Source organism: Schistocerca americana, chromosome 2, assembly GCF_021461395.2.
Source record: "Schistocerca americana isolate TAMUIC-IGC-003095 chromosome 2, iqSchAmer2.1, whole genome shotgun sequence".
NCBI classification, from domain to species: Eukaryota; Metazoa; Arthropoda; class Insecta; order Orthoptera; family Acrididae; genus Schistocerca; species Schistocerca americana.
The window spans coordinates 486,103,275-486,127,268 of record NC_060120.1 but is presented as its reverse complement, the minus strand read 5'-3'; the positions used below and the strand labels follow the sequence as shown (position 1 = coordinate 486,127,268).

Here is a 23,994-nt window from a genome sequence, read left to right as displayed (position 1 = left end):
GGTGGTATTTGGAAGTATGAACAGAACAACCAAATTATTTACAAATAATAGACAGTTAGTTCTAATTTTTAAGACCGAAAAAAATTTGTGCAAATGTAAAATTGTTCTGTATAATCTGTTGAAATCAGTTTATTTTCGTGCGTATTTTAGTAAACTTTTGCTTTTCCTGTCTGTCTGCTGATTCTACTCTAACAATTTCAGCCTTAAATGGGTGTTGAAAAAACAGATATCTTGTATACTGAAAACAATAATCCTGAGTTTCTAGTTTTTCGTTTATCAGGAAGTAAATTTTATACAGTGTAAATACAGATATTTAAGTAGAGTGGAGGTATTCTGATTCAAGGAGCACTTGTCTCCACATACTCTAATATTCACTTTGTAGTTCATTTTAGCGCCTGACAGTTCACGGAAGCGCTTTTCATGAACCGAAAGGACTTCTTGCCTTGTTCTCGTCTAATCTTCTACTTTGTATCTGTTTTACAAAGTTATGTATTATTATATATTATTTCTGGGATGTATCAGACTTGTCTTATAGTGTTATGTCCAATGATCAAAGAACCAACAAAAAATAAAATAAAATAGGAACAGCTCACGTATGGTATTCGTGAAAGTGTATTTCGATCCGTTTTTCTGACATATTTATGCGGATGGACGAAATGCGAAATTTGTACCGTAAATATAAATTTTCGGTAAAGAGAAGCAGGAAATCGTTAACTGAAATAGATTTGATTCTACGGAGCGCAAAGTCAATTAGATCGACTTTCTTCCGTACGCAATTCAAAACGAGCGCGCAAAGTCGATCTCTCAAACGCAACTATCCTTGCACTCGAATGCGTATCGATACCAAGCCCGCTGCTAAATGGGGATTTTGGGAGAATTCTGGCTTCATAGTGTCGTGTGCTAATACTTCTAAAATCCTTGATTCACAGCAGAATTAAACTAAATTGTATCAATGGTTTCTGGAAATGGTGTGTAAGGAAGACGTTGTGTCATGGTTTAAAGAATTACGTGGTCACAAACGTATTGATGTGATGTGCAGTTTGCTGAATATGTGCCTTCCATTCGAACTGAGGTATCTTGGCACATGTCTGGAGGAACTTGGAAAGAGAGATTTCCATGATTTAAGGGAAACAGAAACACGAGCGAATAACGTCGCCGAGCTTGCGGACTTGCAGTGTATTAGTGATAAACGGACACAAAGGAAATTAACGTTGTACCTATCTCTTTTACAGTCCTCAAATCATGCATGTTCTAATGGCCTGTACAAAATTTTAGCGAGCTTAGATTTTAGTGATCTTAATTTAAATACGGAAAGTGCTGATGAAAATCCTTTTGATGAACTTTTACTACTGTATACGTTAGCGGCTAATCACCCTGCATTCACCTACGAACAAAAATCAGTGCTTGTTAATATTTTATTGAAGCTTCAAGACGAAGAAGACAAAATTTTCGCTGCCAAACAGCCAGTGGGAATTGGCCTGCTTTACGTGAAGCCTCCAATCCAGGTTAGAAACAGCTAAATGTATACTAAAGCGGTAAACTCTATTTATGTGCATCGAAATTCCGTGATGTTTATGTTTTAAGAGGTTAGGAGTGTAACATTTCAATAGGATAGCGTGCGGGTTTGAGATGAATACACAATGTTGACACAGTATTTTGTCACTGTTTAGGCCTGCGTCCCTTGCCCGGCAACAGAAGATCGGCAAGATGTAATTAGCCACTGCTCAGGGATGGCAATACCCCCCACTCACCCAACAGGTGAGCTAGTACTGTTTTTATTTTATTTTAACCACCAATAATTATACTAATGCGAGTGTACAATATTTACTAGAGTACACAAGCATTTTCGAAAACCCCTATTGCCTTAAGTTCCATCGTTAAAAATGAAATCAGCAACTATAGTTGATTTTGTCATGAAAGAATTTTAGAAAATGTGTTTAAGTCCCAAAATATCCTCGCTCTTTGAGAGTCAGTGTGTTAATGCAGTAGTTATTGATATACACTGATTAAATTGCAGTGTTGCCTGTGTGTATAGTAAACAATACATTGACACTGACATTTCAGCCCTCACCACCCTTTCAAAAACATTTTTGTGTGTTTGTATGTGTACTGCTAAACTCATAACATGTATTAAAAATCTAAAATCCAGAAAGTGTCAGTTACTCATATTAGTTGACACTGTGGAATAAGTTGTTTACTATTACGCAAACAAATTCAGAATGTTCACATAACGGGTATTTTCCTTCATCCAAGACAGATGTTTTACTTAAGCATTTTGCATATAAAGTGTAAAAAAAATTGTAAACCTATCTAATATGTCTGTTGTATATAGTTCAGTGTAAATTAACATCATACTTAGTTCAAGTTCTCCTATCCCATAACAACTGAAGAAAAAACGTTTTGTATAATTATAATATTCACAATTTTTTTCTGATCAAGAAACATTGTTCAGCTCACTAAATCTGACCAGATATGATTTTATATAATTCCAACTATAAGCTTCTTAAGTCCACAGGTAAGATTTTTATTTAGTAGGCCTACTTACAGAGCAAGATCTAAGCCCAAGTGAGACTAAAGGCCAAACTATAAGTTTTGGAGAAAGTTTTATTAATTATTGGTGAAGAAAACCACACATTAACATTGTGGAAGTGAGAATTTCATGGTGAAATGGTACTTTCATGACACTCACAAATAAGCTATCGTATTATAAACTGGATGGGTGAATCTCTTGTTAATGCAAACTATCATATATTTTGGATATTCCCCCATATTAAAATTTGCACCATTCACCTGGCATTGACAAGTAATGTTCAGCTACTTATGTTTCAAATTTAAACATCTGTCTATGGATTCGTTCTTATTGTTCCCCAGTTATTGCTTCTGTGCTCTACCGTGGTGTTATTGTACTGACTGTCAGTGTGTGCCATCGAGTTGTCCTGTTTAATGATTGTGACTGTTTGTAAAATGTGTTAGAGGGTTTTTTTATTACTTAAAAAGTGAAGTAAAATAAGAAGGTACCAAATATTATATGTTGAAGAGCCAGACAGTGAAAGAATAAATGATTACATATCATGTGTTTTTGTAGTTTGTTGACATAGGTAGTAAACACCCATCTCTGCCACCGGAAAACAGTAGAACATTTTCCTGTAGAATTACTCATAATAATATGATTATCAGCCTGTGTTTTAATTATTTGTTCTGTAAGATCAACACTGAAACATGATTGTGAAACATATAACTGTAAAAAGATATCATATCATATGAAAGAATGGTATTTATTTCTTATAGCATTGATTGTGGTATGAATTTAAATACAGTTTGTTGATACTCAACAGCTTTGCTTTTTGGTTTTACTTAATTTGTTTGATTTATGGTGCTAAGGCCCTGTTGGTATTTATTTGCTCATTTTACTTGATGTCTAGTGGTATGTTCCAAAAGTTCAAATATGAACATATTTTGTTTTATTTTGACTTTTAATTCCCTTTGCCAGGTTGATGTCTTTTTATTATGACTGCTGCTAAACTTTGTCTTCATAGTGTTTCACATTTCAGTACTTTTTTCTGCATATGTAATTTTTTACTGTAGCTCATGTATAGATGTTATTGAAATTAGTAAAATATTAAATTTTTTGTCCGTTTGTGGACAATTTACATTGAATGTAAACTAAAAACTTGTGCATTTTACATATCAAGTAAATAAGCTGTAGGACATTATCATATTTGCATCAGGTGTTGACGTTATTGAGAATTATGACCATAAGCTTACTAATCATGATTATTGTTTACTGATTGTTTGTGTGATCTTACCAAGTCCTGCTGCTTGATTATATCACCAACCACCCCAATTTGTGTCCATAAATATGAAAAATTTCCAGTTCCATTTTCATGGGGTTTGCCAAGATAGCTGCCATGACCTGTACAAAAAGTTAGCACATGTACCACTACCACTGTTCAGTTGAAACAAGGAGTGTTGAAGTACAAATTGATGTGTGTAACAGATTTCAGCCATATCGGTATTGTATACTAAAATTGATATATGTTCTCTGTAAATTAAAATTGCCATAGGTACCTGAAACTGACCACTTTCAAACAAGTTGCTGATAACATATGTCATTGTAAAGATTGTGCTCAGTTCTTTAAGATGTAATCTGGTTGATTGTGTTTTATCAGTGTACAGTATTAACCATCTGGTGAAAGATTGGTGAGAACAATTAACCTTATACTTCATGCCACCACCATTAGTCTTCAATGTTGCTATTGTATGGGTACAGCCAAGGGTCTGTCGTGGAGGTGCAGTTTGTGTCAGTTTCAAGCTGAGTAATTTTTGAGATTTCACAGCAAATCTGTCTGGTTACACATGATAGTACTCGGTACCTATTACATGTTGTGATGCTCTTCAGGCTAATACTAAATTACTGCATCTGTCTCTTTGGCAAGTTCCTTTTGTGATAATTCCTCTCCCTCCCCTCCCCCCCCTCCCCCCCATCCTTGCCTTGTGGCTTGTATCCTTTGAGTCAAGTAGAAATTGTAAGAGACTGCATTCCTGCATTCAGCTGGCTGTAAATTCACTGTGGCAAGTGCCAGGGATGCTAGACTTGTCTAAACTGCTGTTACCTGACCTGCTACTAGTAATCTGTTAAGATTATTAATGTGCACTAGTTTAGAATTCCGTGTATGAGAGCCCTCTTTATCAGGAAATGTGAATCTGTACGCAATATAATCGCATATATGTTGGTTAACACATTAACCTGAAATAGACCTATGGGCATTGCTATTTAATAAACAATAAGATTTTCTATGTTTGTACTTTCACACTCGTAAAGGATGTATGACAGATCAATTGGATTCATTATTATTTGCCTTCCCCTCTTAATTCTATTCATGAGTGGTTGGAAGATCCAGAAAACTACTGTTCCATGTGGTGATAGCTTCCATATTGTCCTCTGAAGAAAGCCAAGCAAGCAGTAAGGGATTTTGGACAGTACACTTTCCCGATCATATTTGTTGAATTGTCATCAGTCAAACTGTGGCACTTTGGTAAAATATTGTGCAATGTTCCAGCATTGTGTCCCTCGTATGTTAACTGCAGTGTTATTTGAATTCTTTAAAAACTATTTTCATGTAAAAATATGCTTGTTAGCTTTAATCAGTTTTGTTAATCCATTCCAGCCACTTATTTAAAGCCATACACATGTGACATTCATCCTTCATGTATGTCATTGTTTCCTGCCTTCGTTTTTTTCCAGCTCTTTACGTTACACTTACTTGCCGTTATGCCCACAATGTCTCTATATAAAAGAATTTCTATTGTAGAACATCACAGATAATGTATGTTACTGGAAGTTATTTTCTCTCAGTGCCCATTTTTTAACTATTATGCACATACAAGCAACAGTGAAGTTTAACTCGAAGCTACTTATTCCCTTTATTTTTCTCTACCAGGTTAGGTTGTTACCACATACTGCCTGCTGCAAAGAAAACAGTTAATTACAGCTTTCAGTAGGATCCTTGAATTAAAATGTGAACTTTTACATGCGCGCACACTTAGCACTAGGGCATTTTATGATATTTTTCCATCCAGAAGTCTATTCTATTGAAAAGAATAAAGATCAGGCAAGAAATCATAAAAATATAATGTAAATCAGTCACAGTAAAGTCTGTTTCATGGCACTATGTTAAGTTATGCACAAAACACCCCATTTGAAGTGCTTGGCTTTAATAATAGTAATAAAAAATTTTTACTTTTTGTGGTAGGCATACTGATTTTAGCTTGGTGTAACATTCATACTCGGGGAAGCAAGTTTAGAGTTATGTTCATAAAGGTATTTTTTGTGTAATTATACATACAAAATCATTTTGTGTCACTAATTTTAATACTGGGATTTTTGGGAGCATGTGAACATACGGGAACAATTGAGACTATAGGATGGCCATAAAGTATATTTAGACTTGGAATTATATGCTATCTGCCTGGCTTGCAAGTTGACCACATCGCTGATGTTTGTCTTTGGATTGACTGATGATCAGAGCAGAGGGCATCTGAAACATTTCCCAAGTGAAGAGCTTCTTTCTCCCAATTGATTAAAGTCTAATTACTTTGTGGTTCCTTACCGAACCAGTCACGAAACCTGTCCTGTCATCTGTATCATATTTTCGTTGTCGTACTTCCTTTCTTGGACCCACACACTTATCACTAAGTGCTGCTCCAAAGTAAAGTCATTGTGGTATCTGCCTTTGTTCTTCACCAAACACAGAAAGGCATACAATGAATTAGTCACTGTGCAGACTTTATACTCCTCCCTGAGCAGTTACATAGCAGTCATTGTGCAATTCATGCGAAGAGGACTGTTGCAATATCAGTGGTTTGGATGAATGGTTCAAATCATAAATATTGTATCGTCTTACACTGTCACACATATTTAATTACAGTGTAAAGTGACACTCTGGCCATACTGTACACCTGCAATGGTTTGGGGTTGTCTAAGGTGATTGTTGTTGTTCGCAGTTCTTTCACCTGTGGCAGTGATTTGTATATGTAAGTTTCATCATAGCTCTGAGTCCACATTAAATTGTTTCCCTCAATATCTGGCTAGGTACATTAATTCGAGAAAGGCAAGGGCGTACCACCCCCAGTTGGACCACGCCTGGTAATGCACTGGCCTATTCAAACCAACTTTCAGGTGGAGAAAGAAATGATTATTGTTATCTGTACTGCTCTTTTGCATTAATGTAGGTTTGCTAACTGTAAATTCATATCTGTTTGAAACTTACTTACAAGTTCCTAGAACTGTCTTCTTTTTTCGAAGCCCTGTATCCTTTAAAATGACTCCTTGCTGGTACTAATATTTTCTGCTGACGCAACTTGCCATTTCATATGTTGTACTTATGGCATTGTCCACACTTCAGATCATAGCATATGGATTTACTAATTAGTATTTTCATGTGTAACCACAAGTAAGAGTCAGCCAGAGTGGCCGAGCGGTTCTAGGCGCTTCAGTCTGGAACCGCGTGACCAATACGGTCGCAGGTGCGAATCCTGCCTCGGGCATGGATGTGTGTGATGTCCTTAGGTTATTTAGGTTTAAGTAGTTCTAAGTTCTAGGGGACTGATGACCTCAGAAGTTGAGTCCCATAGTGCTCAGAGCCATTTGAGCCACAAGTAAGAGTTCATTTCTACTTCCATTTTTGTATTCAATGAGCTGCAATCTCTACATTAAATCCCTGGATCGTGTATGTGGGAGAACCTTTTGCCTGGCCGTGTCTAACCACGTCAAGGGAAAGCTTAAGAATATTTTACTAATTGCAAGATAGTGGTGCACAGCATGTGGACCACCATTATATGTTAACAAATATGACAGTTGTTGAACGACTTATTTCAGCCTCTCAACTGTTCTTAGATCAACCTACATATCAGCAAAAGAAGAATGTCATCACACGTGCAAAGGACACAGTAATATCACGATAGCCTCAGAATGTATGTAACACATTATATCCTGTGCTTGTACTGAAGTGCCTGTATATGAGCCATTACCATGCAGGTCATATCAGTTCCATGAAAAACTTAAGTAAAAAAAATACTAATTATCAAAACTAATTGTTCAATAAATATTGTATTCTTTATTAGGTTATGGCAGTCCAACGTGAAATAGCAAGAAAAAAGGGTGTGCACCTTATACACTGAGGTGACAAAAGTCATGGGATAGCAATGTACACAAATACAAATGGCCCTAGTATCTTATACACAATGTATAAAATGACAGTGCATTTGCAGAGGTGCCATTGGTACTTAGATGGTTCATGTGGAAAGGTTTCCAATGTGATTTTGACCGCATGACGGAAGTTAACAGATTTTGAACATGCAACGGTAGGTGGAGCTAAATGCATGGGACATTCCATTTTGGAAATCATGAGGGAATTAAATATTTGAAGGCTCACAGTGTGAAGAGTGTGTAGAGAATATCAAATTTACGACATTATCTCTCACCATGGACAGTGCAGGGGCCAACAGCCTTCATTTAATGGCCAAGAGTAGTGGCTTTTGTGTAGCGTTGTCAGTGTAACAGCCAGGCAACACTGCATGAAATAACTGCAGAAATCAATGTGAGACCAACAAACATATCCATTAGGACAGTGCGGCAAAATTTGTCAATAGTGGTGTATGGCAGTAGACGACCAATGTCTGTGCTTTTCTAACATCATGACATTGCGTGCAGCACCTCTCCTGGGTTCATGACCATATTGGTTGGAGCCTAGGTGACTGGAAAAGCATGGTCTGGTCAGATGAGTCCCAATTTATAAGAGCTGATGGTAGGCTTCAGGTGTGGCACAGATCCCACAAAACCATGGAGCTGAGTTGTCAACAAGGCACTGTGCAAGCTGGTAGTGGCTGCATAATAATGTGGGCTGTGTTTACTTGGAATAGACTGGGTCCTTTACTGAAAATGGTTATGTTCGGCTACTTGGAGACCATTTGCAGCCATTCACATACTTCTAGTTCCCAGACAACGATGGAATTTTTATTTGTGATGATGCGCCATGACACCAGACCACAATTGTTCACGACTGGTTTGGAGAACATCTGGCCAATTTGAGTGAATGATTTGGCCACTCAGATTGCCTGACATGAATTGCGTTGAACATTTATGGGATATAATTGAGAGATCAGTTCATGCACAAAATCCTGCACTGGCAGCATTTTCACAATTAGACGGCTATAGAGGCGGTATGGCTGAGTATTTCCACAGGGGCTTCCAACGACAAGTTGAGTCCATGCCACATAAAGTTGCTGCGCTACCCCAGGAAAAAGGAAGTCCAACGTGATATTAGGAGGTGTCCCATTACTTTTATTTTCTAAGTTAGTCATTAACAAGTCCTATTTTAGAGGAAGCCATATTTTGCTAGGCCTGTATTGAAATGTACGCTCTTAAATTTTTAGAGTAATTCTCGGAGATTGGAGAGACCTTTGTCAAAATAGACAAATTTGACAAAATATTGTTAGTTACAAATGGCATGTAACTAATTTATAATAATAAACCTCTCAGTGGCCCACAACTACTTTCTTGTATCATCTCACTCTTTAGTTGATGAATGAACAGACTCCTGATGAATTCTGTAGCTGTTCACCTTAAAATATGTGATTTCATGGATAGTCCATTGTTAATTGATGACTGTGAAATTGTTCAGTTCTGTCATGCAAAGTAGTGTCAACGTTTGCACATCCATTTTGGACAGTATCTTTGGTTTCATGATGTTCTCTTGAATTTAACTGTGGTAGCCTATACTTATTTGCTCTCCCTCCTTCCTCATCGTTCCAATCTTTTCCTACCCTCTTCCCCTCACTTGTTCATTGTGTGTCCTGTTTGACCTCCTTAGAAATGAATATAACTGCTTCACTTGTAATTTCCTGTTGTTTTCTATTCAGTGTTTCCATTTGTCATTTTACTTCCTGTCAGTCCAATTGGTCAACTGATGGTATTTACCCACATTTCCTCTTTGCATGTCATCACATTGGCCTTACTGAGGCACTTTTAAAACACCACTTAAAACTTAAATGTTTTGATCTTCACATGACCTGTGAAATTACATATTATTTGTGATTTCTGTACTTTGGTTATCATTCATTTTGCTCAGATGTGAAGTGATTTGTTCTTGGGACACTATACTTAAAAGCTCATTAATTCGAGTAGTCCTTCCGCAAGGCAGTAAAATAATGCATATGTTACATCTCGTGCATAAATGGTATTTCACTTTAACATAAAGTTAAAACTCGTGTTTCCTAATCAGTGTCATTGCAGGACATTATTTGCATCTATTTATAAAAACAAGGCCCCAGTAGTAGAAGACATTCCAGCAAGACCACTAGTAGCCTTGAGAGAGCCGACCTTGACAAAACTCTTCCATCTGATGTGCAAGATGTATGAGATGGTGGAAATACACTCAGGCTTCAAGGAGAATGATTCCAATTCCAAGGAAAGCAGGTGCTGACAGGTGTGAGTGTTTTCAAACTATCAGTTTAATGAGTCATGGTTGCCAAATACAAACTCGAATTCTTTACAGAAGAATGGAAGACCTGGTAGGAGCCAACCTTGGGAAGGTCAGTTTGGATTCTGGAGAAATGTATGAAAATGCGAAGCACTACCGAACCTTTCTTAGGAGATTTTGACAGTGTTGACTGGAATACTCTCTTTGAAATTCTGAAGGTAGCAGGGGTAAAATACAGGGAGTGAAAGGCTATTTACAATTTGTACAGAAATCAGATGGGAGTTAAGAGTCAAGCAAGATGAAAGGGAATCAGTGGTTGAGAAGGGAGTGAGACAGGGTTGTAGCCTATCTGCATTGTTATTCAATCTGTACATTGAGCAAGCAGTAAAGGAAACCAAAGAAAAATTGGAGTAAGAATTGAAGTTCATAAGAAAAACAAAAACTTTGAGATTTGCCAATGCCGTTGTAACTCTGTCAGAGACAGCAGAAGACTTATAGGAGCAGCTGAATAGAATGGACAGTGTCATGAAGGGAGGATATAAGATGAACATTAGCAAAATCAAAATATGTATAATAGAATGTCATTTAATTAAATCAGATGATTCTGAGGGAATTGGTCTAGGAAAGAAGACAAAGTAGTAGGTGGGAGAGGACTGGCAGTGGCAAGAAAAGCATTTCTAAAAAAGAGAAATGTGTTAACACTGAATGTTGATTTGAGTGTCAGGAAGTATTTTCAGAAGGTATTTCTAAGGAGTGTAGCCATGTATGGAAATGAAACATGGGCAATTAACAGTTTCGACAAGAGAATAAAAGCTTATGAAATGTGGTGCTGCACATGAATGGAAGATTAGATGGGTAGATCATATAACTAATGAGGAGGTACTGAATAGAATTGGGGAGAAAAGAAATTTGTGGTTCAACTTGACTAAAAGAATGGATCAGTTGGCAGGACACATTCTGAGGCATCAAGGGATCAATTTAGTATTGGAGGGGGACCAAAAGTCATAGAGGGAGACAGAGAGATGAACACAGTAAGCAGATTCAGAAGGATGTTGGTTGCTGTAGTTATTCGGAGATGAAGAGGCTTGCACAGGGAAGAATAGCTTGGAACAATAAATACATAAAAGTGATGGGCTTCCTTGTTATCTGGCTATTATTTTCTATTTCTTTATGAGCTGGTAATAATAGAAGCACATCACTAGGAGTGTCTTGATTTTAATTGTTATGGCAAACATGTGAACTGGAAACAAAATGGAGAAGGGAAAAAAAACACCACCATTAATTGTGAAAAAAATTGAGGAAATTACACACTAATTGAGGGATTTTGTTATAAATTGCCATACAAAAGTGATGCAATACATGAAAAACGAATACCAATAAAGGAATCACAAACAAAACAGAGGAATCAACTCTTTCATACTTAATTCCACTTTTCTGCTTGAAACAGTTTTCTGCATTTCTTGAATGCCCACAGCTTTTACATTGTGAACCAGTTTAAAGGTCGGGTCTATGTCTGTACTTCATTCACTCAGTTATGGAGTCTTCAGTTCTCGGGGTGTAAATGGATGTCACAACTGAATGTTATTTTTCTCCTGCATCATTTTTCTTACAAATTCCTTGGTTTCCCAAAATTATTTAAAGGAATTTCCAGGACAGTTCCTTTGAAAAGGTCGTGGTAGAGTTGTGCTCCACCATCTTTGTTCGGTCTGAGTGTGTGCTCTTCTCTGATTACCTCATATTGAACAGGACATTAAACATTACAATCTTCCTTCCTTCATTTCCAAGTAAATTTTCCTTCACATAAGTAGCCTTCAATTGACATATTAAAGATCTTACATATCAGTTTCTCTCTCTCTCTCTCTCTCTCTCTCTCTCTCGGATGTACTACTCTGTAGGTTTGCTTTCGTTTTCACAATACCATACCTCACTCAGTAAGAAAGGAACCCTTCTTTACAGGATTACTTTGGTGGAAGTCTGTCTGTCCCATGGCTAAGAACTCTTTTTTTCCCCCTGAGGAACAGATTGGTGTATCAAGTTCAAATTTGTCACATACTAAGGTCTACGATCCCCTGGTGGTGTAACAAATTTAAACTTCTAAGTCAGTGCAATCAAAATATACAGCTATTTGCATCACATATTTTGATACAAACTCACTCATCAAAACCTGTTACTTTCCATTGACCCAGAATCATTAAATTTGGCAAGTAACAATGTTTCACAACTGTTAATTAATAGTTATATCACGTGACAAAATATATATTTTTTTCATTTGTTATCAGACTGTCTGTGTGTTTTTCTGTTAAGACCCCTTTTGCTCATAAATTACTCAGAAATTACTATTGCGAATGTGAAAGTACACAAAGATTCTCAATTCCCAGGATAGATCAACTATGAACACTCACTCTCTCTCTCTCTCTCTCTCTCTCTGTGTGTGTGTGTGTGTGTGTGTGTGTGTGTGTGTGTGTGTGTGTGGAGGGGGGGGGGGTGAAATCCTCAGAGCACGAGTCCTATTCACACTTCGCCAAATATTATATTATTATATTGATTTGCATTATGTAAAAGTTTTAGAGCACTTCAAAGTCTATGGCGAATGCACATCTTTCTGTACTAGTTTCAACTGCCATTACTTCTACTGTATTATAACAGTTGCACCTAGTGATGACACCATTGTCAGCAATACTGAAACTTCTTGGACATTCCTCGTGTTTTCTTTTATGTGAGTTCTACCAGTATTGATTGAGGTAAAAAGAAAACTTATTATGTTAGTAACTCATTTGTCACATTCGTAAGACTGGAGCTTGTAAGACTTTGCTTTACTTCCTGTAGGTTTATGTGCATGGTTCAAAGAGCACCAAGATGCTCCTCTGACCACCAGACTCCACAGATTTAAACTCAATGAAGAATCTGTTGGACCATCTCGATTGGGTTGTTTGCATCATGGATCCTCACCCTGGAAACCTAGCACAGGTGGCCATGGCACTGTAATTAGCATGGCTCCACATACATGTCAATATCTTCCAGAACCTCATTGACTCTTCCTGCACATCTCAGAGCAGTCCACACTGCAAAAGTTGGTTATTTAGGCTTTTGACAGGTCATCACATTAATGTGACTGGACAGTGTATAACCATCCTGTACAGAAGTACATTTATCCCCATCTGCTTGATAATATTTTGCATTATTTTAAGAAAAAAATTGGGATGTATTCACAATTTGTGGTATACAAAATCAACTACATTATGAATTGAATCTTTCAAGTTAGATGCTAATAGTGGTGTTATATTTTGTACAGAAAGCCTGTTCAGTAGTGCTGCCATTGTCAAGTACACATGTGAATATTATAGTTTGTGAAGCTTATTTACTTTTGCAATATTTGTGCATAGAGTTAATTGTACATGAATATTTATGTCTAGCTGGGCGAGACGTAAATATTGCATCATTGATGAATCCTTTTGTCATTTAATGAGCCATTATGTCTCTTTGGAAAACTTGAGAAAACATGACGTATTGCCTGCAAAATGGGTCGAGTTAAATTGAACTGTATTGTGACCAAATGGTTTACTCATATTGGCTGTTGAAGAGGATCTGTGCAAATAGGTTCCTAAATAAAGAAGTTGAAATCTTTGATCCCGGTTACTTCGGGCAGTACTTTAAAACATTTTTTATACATGAATAGGCATAGTTGACAAAAATGGGTGAAATGTGAGACATATGTGTATCTCATAAACGTGATGAAATTTATGTACATGGGGAAAAGTTCATTATGGTCATAAAGTTGACATCCTGGTAACTACAGATGTAGCAGTTAAATGATGATCTTTTGATTGTGTCTGTGGACCTGGTTAATAATAAAACCTGGCATAATTATCTGAAATATGCTCCACATGTGATAGTAGTTAGGAAATAGCACAGTTCGCCTTCTATATATGTAATTTTAAAAACATTTAATCAGTGATCACATATTGTATTTACTGCATGTTTCATTCAAGTGCACTGTTTTGTGAACAGAAGTAATGTTTTTTGAGCCCTTTGAGAACATGCATAGTCCCCCCTGGGATGCCATCTTGAAACATCTGCATCTGAAACTGAGTGAGCATCTCCATGGTGCTTTAACACTGACTAAATCCATATACATGTCTTCTCTATTAATCCTGCCAGGAGAGTGTTCCAAACTGAAGAGCATTACTCAAGAATAAATCATATGGTGACTTTTAAAAAGTTACACCTCTTGTGGTTGAATTACATTTCAGAGTTTGGCTTCTGTACTTTCTATAACTTGTGTGGTGTGATTATTCCACTTTAAATTACGATTCTAAGTACATTTGTGTGCGGCACCAACAGCCCTCAAGTGCAGTTATTTTTTTACATGCAATTATGGGCAACGGAGATAGGAAAATGCACGTGGAAAAATTTGGCAGTATTCTATCTGCTTTTAAGAGTAAAAGTTCTCTTGAAGCAATCGTGTATTTCTTCTATTTGATTTTCCTGGAACAACTTCAGTACATAGTAAGGAGACACGTAGTTAAGACACTGTGCTCCCATTTGGGAGGAGCAATTTTCAGCTACCTGTCAAGCCATTCATATTCAAGTTTTCTCTTTTCTTAAAATACTGGAGTTGAGTGAGGTGGGTAGTACCTTTGTGAAGAATTTGACTGATTTCCTTCCTCATACTTATAATTTGCGATCGAGCACCCTTTCTTGTCACCTCATTGTCTGCACTGCTTTAAAATTCAGCCTTCCCTATCTTCTTCTCTCTCTTTTAAGTATCTCTCCTGACATAATTTCTTCAACATGTTTTCTATCAGATCATTTTAGCATTTCAAAATGGTGAATTAATACAGTACAAATATAACTACTTAGTGTGTACAATAAGTAGTCTCCATATATGGGGCTGGTAGTGGGTAATATCATATGAGTTAGTAGTCTACTTCAGTTACTCAGAGCCTTCGACATGTATAGTTCAGTGTTTTCACTGGGAGTCAAGATCAAACGAACTACCAGACAGTGTTATGCCCTCAAATTTTTCTTGCTGTGAAGTTATCTGACATCTGTAAAGCTCAAAATTCCATAATTTTTACCACACACACACACACACACACACACACACACACACACACACACACACACACACATATCTATATCAGTACTTTGCAAACCAGTGTGAAATATCAGTACCCTGCAAACCACCATGAAGTGCGTGACGGAGGGTATTTCCCATTCTACCAGTTATTAGAGCTGCTCCCCATTCCATTCCTATGTGAAGTGGTTGATTAAACACCACTTTGGTATTGTAATTGGTCTAATTTTGTAGTCATGATCCCTATGGGAACTATACATACAGTATTTTGGTATATTTCTAAATTCACCATGTAAAGCTGCTTCTTGAAATGTTATAAGTAGGCTTTCTCAGGATATTTTGTGTTCATCTTAAGAGTGTCTTCCAATTCAGTTTCATCAGCGTCTCCATGACAGTGTCTGATAGGTCAAATTAACCTTTGACATTAGTGATGGTTACTACTCAACCACAGTATTATTGCGCTTTGCCTCCCATGGCTGTTATTGGAAACACAGATGTGGCTTGAAATCAGAGAAATAGTATTGGCAGCAATTGAGAGATTTATACCAAATAAATTAACAAACAATGGAGCTGGTCCTCCTTGGTACACAAAACGGGTCAGAACACTGTTGCAGAAACAACGAAACAAACACGCCAAATTTAAACAGACGCAAAATCCCCAAGATTGGCAATCTTTTACAGAAGCTTGAAATTTAGTGCGGACTTCAATGCAAGATGCTTATAACAGTTTCCACAACAAAACTTTGTCTCGAAACCTGTCAGAAAATCCAAAGAGATTCTGGTCGTATGTGAAGTATGTTAGCTGCAAGAAACAATCAATGCCTTCTCTGCGCGATAGCAATGAAGATACCATAGAAGAAAGTGCTGCCAAAGCAGAGTTACTAAACACAGTCTTCTGAAATGCCTTCACAAAAGAAGACAAAGTAAATATTCCAGAATTCGAATCAAGAACAGTTGCCAACATGAATAACATAGAAGTAAATATCCTCAGAGTAGTGAAGCAACTTAAATAACTTAATAAAAGCAATTCTTCTTGTTCAGGATGTATACCAATTAGGTTTCTTTCAGAGTATGGTGATGCATTAGCTTCATACTTGACAATCATATACAACTACCTCAATGAAAGATATGTACCCAAAGACTGGAAAGTTGCACAGGTCACCACCAATATTCAAGATAGGTAGTAGGAGTAATCCATTTAATTACAGGCCCATATCATTAACGTCAATATGCAGCAGGATTCTTGGACATTTGTCGTGTTCGAAGAATATGAATTACCATGTAGAAAACGGTCTATTGACACACAGTCAACATGGGTTTAGAAAACATTGTTCTTGTGAAACACAACTAGCTCTTTATTTGCATGAAGTGTTGAGTGCTATTGACAAGGTATTTCAGATCGATTCCATATTTCTGGATTTCCAGAAGGCTTTTGACGCTGTACCACACAAGCAGCTTAAAGAGAAATTGAGTGCTTATGGAATATCGTCTTAGTTATGTTGCTGGAATTGTGACTTCCTGTCAGAGAGGTCACAGTTCGTAGTGACTGACAGAAAGTCATCGAGTAAAACAGAAGTGATTTCTGGTGTTTCCAAAGGTAGTGTTGTAGACCCTTCGCTGTTCCTTATCTGTATAGAAGATTTGGGAGACAATCTGAGCAGCTATCTTAGGTTGTTTGCAGGTGAAGCTGTCATTTATCAACTAATAAAGTCATCAGAAGATCAAAACAAACTGCAAAACAGTTTAGAGAAGATATGTGTATGGTGCAAAAATTGGCAATTGACTGTAAATAATGAAAAGTGTGAGGTCATCCACATGAGTGCTAAAAGGAATCTGTTAAACTTTGGTTACATGATAGATCAGTCAAACCTAAAGGCCGTAAATTGAACTAAATACATAGGAATTACAATTACGAACAACTTAAATTGGAAGGAACACATAGAAAATGTTGTAGGGAAGGCTAACCAAAGACTGCGTTTTATTGACAGGACACTTAGAAAATGTGACAGATCTAAGGAGACTGCCTACACTACGCATGTCCATCCTCTTTTAGAGTGCTGCTGCGTGGTGTGAGATCCTTACCAGATAGGACTGATGGAGTACATCGAAAAAGTCAAAGAAGGGCAACATGTTTTGTATTATCGCGAAATATGGGAGAATGTTTCATTGAAATGAGACAGGATTTTGGCTGGACATCATTAAAAGAAAGGCGTTTTTCGTTGTGACAGAATCTTCTTACAAAATTCCAATCACCAACTTTCTCCTCAGAATGCAAAAATATTTTGTTGGCACCAACCAACATAGGGAGAAATGATCACCATTATAAAATAAGGGAAATCAGAGCTCGTAAGGAAAGATATAGGTGTTCGTTCTTTCCGTGTGTTGTACGAGATTGGAATAATAGAGAATTGTGAGGGTGGTTCAGTGAACCCTCTGCCAAACACTTAAATGTGATTTGCAGAGTCTCCATGTAGACATTGACACAGTGACTTTATAGCAAACAACTACAATGATGACTAAGGAAAAGGCATTGCATTGTGAGGGATTTCAAGACAGAAGCACATATACTATCAAGTGGTTCAGCATGTCCTGATGAAATATCACGATAAAACCTCACAGTAAGCTAAACATAGCACCCTCACTTCCAGGTGCAATAATATTGGGGTCGAGTAATACAATGTCAGTGTTTATACAGTGTATGTATCTTCACATTCTTCAGACATGCATACACATTCTGATTATTACAGCTTATGTAAATTGTTCAAAATGGATTTGCATATTGCAAATCTGGATTGACATCAGATGTTTGTGACACATGAAGATTTGTGTCAGCCTGGGAAATCCAGGTGATAGTCCCGGTCCGGCACAGATATTTCCTGTGTCGAAAACAGCTGACGTCAATCCAGATTTGCAAAATGCTACTCCATATCATATAAACCTATGACCATTTGTGCTGCCTTTCTTTATGTAGATTCTATATCTTCTGTTAGTCATATGTGGTATAGGTCCCAACTACTTTAGCATTATTCTAGGCTTGGTTGCATGACCATTTTGTAAGCAGTCTCCTTTGCAGACTAATTGTACTGTTATACCAATGAACCAAAGTCTGTCACTCATTTTACCTGTGACCGAACATGTGTTGCCATTCCACTTAATATTCATACAGATTTTTGCACCCACGTATTTGTACAAGCTGACAAGTTCCAATTGTGACTCGTCGATATATTAATCACAGACCACAAAGTTTTTTTCAACAAGATTCCACGTGAATCTCTCCAATTCTGATGAAATTTTTACAAAATGTATGTGTGGGTCTTATGTGAAGCCACACCAAATTACAGTTTGGTCAGTAATATGCTGCAGCCACTAGTCGTGTTCTTGTAAAGGCCAGTTTTTCCATGTTGTGACTGATATGAATAAATCACGAAGTTTACTATATTGTTGCTCATGATCAAGGAGGACTCATGTGCTGAAACTTTGAGCTTCTGTTTAACTTTTTAGTTATGTGCTGAAACTTCGAGCTTCTGCTTATATTTTTAGGTACAACAGTCTAGTTGCTGAACATGTGCCTGATAGATCTGCAGTACATCATTGTTGCTGTCAAGGTATCTCATAAAACTTGTCATTACAAACTTGGATCGTGTTTGGCTGCTTGTATCTTATGGTAGAATGGCTTTTAGGTGCTACACAGAAACAACTTAAATCAGGAATTCCCAGAGAGTGGTACACACAACACTGATGGTGTGCAAGAACATATCGGGGTGGCACATATGCAGTTAAACAAAACATTTATTGATTTAAGCGCATATTATTTGCTACGAATAAGTACCACATGTGAATATGAATGACTTTTAAAAAAAAAAAAAATAATTCCATGAAATCTTATTACTTGGGTGTGTCACATTTCTACAATACATATTGTTTATCAGCACAGTGCAAAAACCATGTGTCTGTTGTCGACACTGAGCAAGATGATGAAAGTTATTTGCCTCGTACTGTTCCTCACCCCTGTGGCATTCGTCTTCAGCATTCCGCACCACTCCCACCCCATCTCAGGGTTTGTTAAAGGTGAACAAGCTGTAGTGGTATGCCCAAATTTCTAAAAATATCAAATGGTATGCAGTGGCAAAAAGTCTGGGAACACCTAACCTAAATGAACATATAAACACTTCTAAAAGTCAAGTGCGGAGAAAATTTTTGTTTTAAGAAAACAGTTAATAACAACTTTCAGATTTTCAAATTTCCAAATTGAGAAACACCACAAATTCTTTGTTCATAATATCACTCAAAGTTTTTTGCAATTTTACTCCTTTGAACTGGTTTGTCTCAGAAGTGAAACACTCGTCATACCCAAACTAAAGAGCTCTTTTTAAAGGTGCAGAGTAGTCAGATAAAGAGCCCTCTTCAAAGGTGCTGATTAGTCAGATATATGATGACCCTTTTGAAAACCGCACAAAATTTGTAAGTAACTGAGTAATTACGATGCCATTTGCACAGCCTTATGACATGCTGGCTGGCTGGAATGGGAGAAAAAATCAGCATCAGAAAGTCATTCTATCATATGTTACAATCTGCCAAAACATGTCCAGCCCCGGTAGCTGAGTGGTCAGCGTGACGGAATGTCAATCCTAAGGTCCCGGGTTCGATTCCCGGCTGGGTCGGAGATTTTCTCCGCTCAGGGACTGGGTGTTGTGTTGTCCTAATTATTGTCATTTCATCCCCATCGACGCGCAGGTCGTCGAAGTGGCATCAAATCGAAAGACCTGCACCAGGCGAACGGTCTACCCGACGGGAGGCTTTTGCCACACGACATTTCATATCTGCCAAAACATGATCCAAATTTGTCACAAAAAGCTCTGTGAGCTGCTTTGACAGCAAATTGTGGTAAATCTGCTGTACATTTTGCGCATGTTCAACATCTAGGCTGTTGTATTTAAAAAGTTTATCAGAATTATCAAAGCTTAAACATGGTAGTCCCCTTAGATTTCGAGCAACAGTAAAGCAAACTTGGTGATATATTCATATTTGTCACTACAGGGAAAAAACCATCCTTTACAAAAACACAGCTGCTGGCTCCACAATACTACTTATCAACCTGTAATTTGATACGGCTTCATGTAAGACCCATATGTAAGTTACACCCTGTAAAAATTTCGTCAAAATGGGAGATGATCGAGTGGAGACTCGTATGTCATTGACATGGAATGACACTGTAGTAATCTGTTAATGGAGATGATGTCTACAATGCTGGTAAGCTGTTCTCAGTTTAGGGAACATCTTGTAACCTAATAGCTAGTGACATGACACATTATTGGCTAGTGTTGAGTGTTTATAATTGGTTAGGAGACAGATTGGACAGGCACTGCCATCCTGCATAATAAATGGCTCAAGGATTATAATTCCACTTCTGCATTCTGCCATAAAAATAGTGTATTTGCTTGGTAGCAAACATGACATTTTCCTCTTGACAATTATTCCCAATTTTTATATGAGTTTTCAATGGGAAATAAAGGATACCTCATTGTTTTATGTTTTCAAGAACTATTGACCAGTGTCAAATTGTACTGAAATTCAGTTCTTACAGTTTTACACACAATTCATGTAAGTTTTGAAAACCTCACATTTTGCACATCCTGGAGTTATAAACGCTATACGTAACACAAAGAACTTCTAGGTGCTGTCATGTGTCTTGTTGTTAATGTTTTTGTAATTGCATAATATGTTGCAAAGAATTTACAATTAAAGGAATTAATTTTTTTTATTCTTTCCTCTTACAGCTGCTGCTGGTGATCCAAAAACTCGCATCGCTAATGCTGGCAATAACAGTAGTAGTAGCAGCGCTGTTCCTCCTGGAATGGCTGTGGCCCATAGTTTGGGCTTGCCGCCTCCGGAACAACTGGGCTATGTACAAGTTGCTGCCTTCCCATCGCCAGTTGGGAATAGCACACATCAGCAACATATTCCTTGGCCTCATCCTGCAGCTGTAGCGCCTGGCCCCATTGTAGTATGTGAGATGCCTGTTGCTCCAGCTACCACTGCTCCCAACCCTGCAGAGTATCCTCCTTCACCTCTAGTCAGTAGGCAGTCATCACCCTCCCAGTCAGGATCTCCTAGTCGTGCTGGATCACCTGCAGCTCCACCAGCCCCCTCTCGTCCTGCAACAGTAGAGAGGATACCTGGTAGCAGCAGTAATGGCACTACCGGATTCAAGGGTCCTCCTGTACAACGAAGAGCACGGTCCAATTGTGCACCTGAACCCTTGCCGCTGCAGAGGAACTTGTCACGAAAGGGTAGTGTTGAACCACCAGATGGTGTCTGGGAGTCCTTTACCAAAGAAATACCAGGCATTGTCAAGAAGTACACTCCTGAAGAGGTGAATAACTGGTGTTATTATTTTTTACTGAGTGTAGTGTTTTGCTGTATTCACGTAATTAACTATACTCTCTCTGTCTCTCTCTCTCTCTGTGTGCGGTGTGTGTGTGTGTGTGTGTGTGTGTGTGTGTGTGTGTGTGTGTGTGTGTGTGTGTGAGAGAGAGAGAGAGAGAGAGAGAGAGAGAGAGAGAGAGGGGGGGGGGGGGGGATTAGATCTGGGCAGTGATGAACAAAAGCAACAGAGTAAAAGTAAATGCCACAAAATTGAATACCAGGGAAAGAACTGTAGTGACGGAAACAATCATAGAAAACAAATCACCAGTATTTGGCAGCAGACTGAACTTTGAGGTTATTAATAGAACACTGTGTGAGAGGATGTTTTTTTTTTTCTTTTCCCTCCTCCCCCAGTAAGCAGCTGTCACCAAAGCTAAGATGTTATTTTACTTTTATTAATGAAAGGGGCTATTAAGGGTAAGTGACTAGGTATACCAAAAAATAAATAATACTTTCTGGTGTGTGTGTTGGGGGAGGGTTGCATTCCATTTGTGGTAAGAATGAGATCAGTAAACAAATAAAGTGTGTGCGCTGTTCGTTCTGTTTCTGTTACGTAATACATAATGCCCCTATTGGCAAGCTTGAGAGAAGAGAGATTTGATCTGTTTATGGTCTATCTGTTGCTTCATGATCACAAAAATTTCTCTGTGATTTTGATTTGATCAAGAAAGTAAAACAGACTTGAGACAGCTGTTAGGTAAAACGAGCGGCAGTGGGATTTATATGATTCCTCACAAAAACTGTCATTTGTTTTCTTAGGCTGATTGTAAGTAGCATCAAAATCTTGTTTTGGGAGCATATCAGTGCATTTAAATCTAATCATCTTGATAAAGTGTCTGTAAACACACACAATAAGTAAATTTCACTGCAAAAGGTCAGTTTAAGGAAGATTTCAAAAGATCGTATACACTGATTGAAACATACATCCAATTCCTAAATACAAAATCTGAATTGCATAACCAAATTATTTAACTTTGCTTACTTTATTTACAGTTTTGGAGGAAGAATTCTGGTTACATCTAATGTATGTAGTCTATAAGAGTGTCAGAAATATTTGATAAGACAATTGGTTGCTCTACTGCAGTTGGTTGCTCTACTGGCGTCAAGTCAGAGTCGTTAGTGTAATTTTTATTTGTAAGAGATGGTCCCAAATTTCACCATTTATAGTACTTACGACTTTTACCCTAGTTTTCTTGCACAGGCATATTAACAAGCATTCAGTCTTCAACATGCACTTTGTTTCTATCACATAATTTTGCAAACATTTGATATCACAAATGAGTTGCAATTGTATACCTAAAAGTATATCAAAAGATGCAGGTGCATGATACAGAAACCAAAGCATCTGAAAAAGATCCACAAGCTCTTTAAATTTCATTGTGCATGATTAAAAACAGTTTATTTTTATCGGAACGTGGCATTTATGTGCACTTTTTCTTTTGCAGTGAAATGAACTGTTATTAGCACAAGTATTTTATTCCAGTATGTAATTCATACAACCCCACACACTGAGAATAAAATGATTTGATCTTTACTAACACGTTAAAAATCAGTACTGTAGAATTTTACTAATTTCACTTACTTTAGTCTCATTTTGGTCTAATAAGATAAGTTTATCGAGTAATGCAGGGAAGTAAACATATTGCTTTATTTGAGGAAGCTATTTGTGGTCTGAAATGTTGAAAGCTAAACACATTAAAATTTGATTTTACAATCCTAGAACCCATTAATTCTCCATCTCTGTGTTTAGCAGAATTTGTTGAGGTATGGTTCTTTGTTTATTTGAGTCTTTTGGAATTCCAGCTCAAACAGAAATGTGATGAAGAACTAAAGGAAATGGGAATTCCATCTGCAGCTATATCAGAGCTCCGTGCTGTTCTGACAAAGTTAAGTAATACAAATGGCTTAAGTAACTTGGAAAGGAGAGGCGATCTGACATCCTCCAGCAACAGGAGAAAGCCAGAGTCTATGGACAGTGAGGTACAAATCGTAATATAGTTTTTTGTGCAGCTACATGTTATTGACTTATAAAAATTAATGTTCTGCTGCTCCCCCGTACCCTCCCCCATCACCCCTTCCCCAAGTAAAAATAGTTGCTATTGGTCTTCAATGTTTTGAATGAAGTGAACTTTATTTGTAACATGTTATGTTGCATTCAAAGAAAAATGTAGGGAAAGTAGGCATGTTGATAAGCACCTAATAAAATAAGTGACACAGCAGTGAATGTTCTGAGCCATTGCAGTCTCAGGGCCATAGTCTTAACTGTGATTACATGGAGTGACTGTGATTCATTAAAAACAGGTGTTGATGAAGATGATCTGTTGATCTATGCACCTTTTCAAACTTGAACAAGAGAAGGATAATGACAAAACCTTCTCAGGCTTCCATCCAGGTGGCTGCATTGAAATTCTGAGGGGTTTCAGTGAGTGTGGCACTCGTCAAAGTGTCTCAGATTTCAACGCAGCCATGTGGATGAAAGCCCAGACAGATTTCATCAGCTGTATGTGTTGG

At 37.6% G+C, this 23,994-nt stretch overlaps 1 protein-coding gene across 2 annotated transcripts in view; it reads left to right on the top strand.

The window, feature by feature from the left end:
- Nucleotides 1–860: 860 nt before the first annotated feature.
- Nucleotides 861–23,994, top strand: part of LOC124594273 (trithorax group protein osa) — a 65,547-nt gene continuing 42,413 nt past the window's right edge. For both annotated transcript variants that reach the window (XM_047132638.1, XM_047132639.1), the window contains exons 1-4: nt 861–1,505; nt 1,671–1,758; nt 20,835–21,430; nt 23,287–23,463. In XM_047132638.1, coding sequence (XP_046988594.1) covers nt 966–1,505; nt 1,671–1,758; nt 20,835–21,430; nt 23,287–23,463 — 1,401 coding nt within the window. In that variant the 5' untranslated portion in view covers nt 861–965. The remainder of the gene's footprint in view (nt 1,506–1,670; nt 1,759–20,834; nt 21,431–23,286; nt 23,464–23,994) is intronic.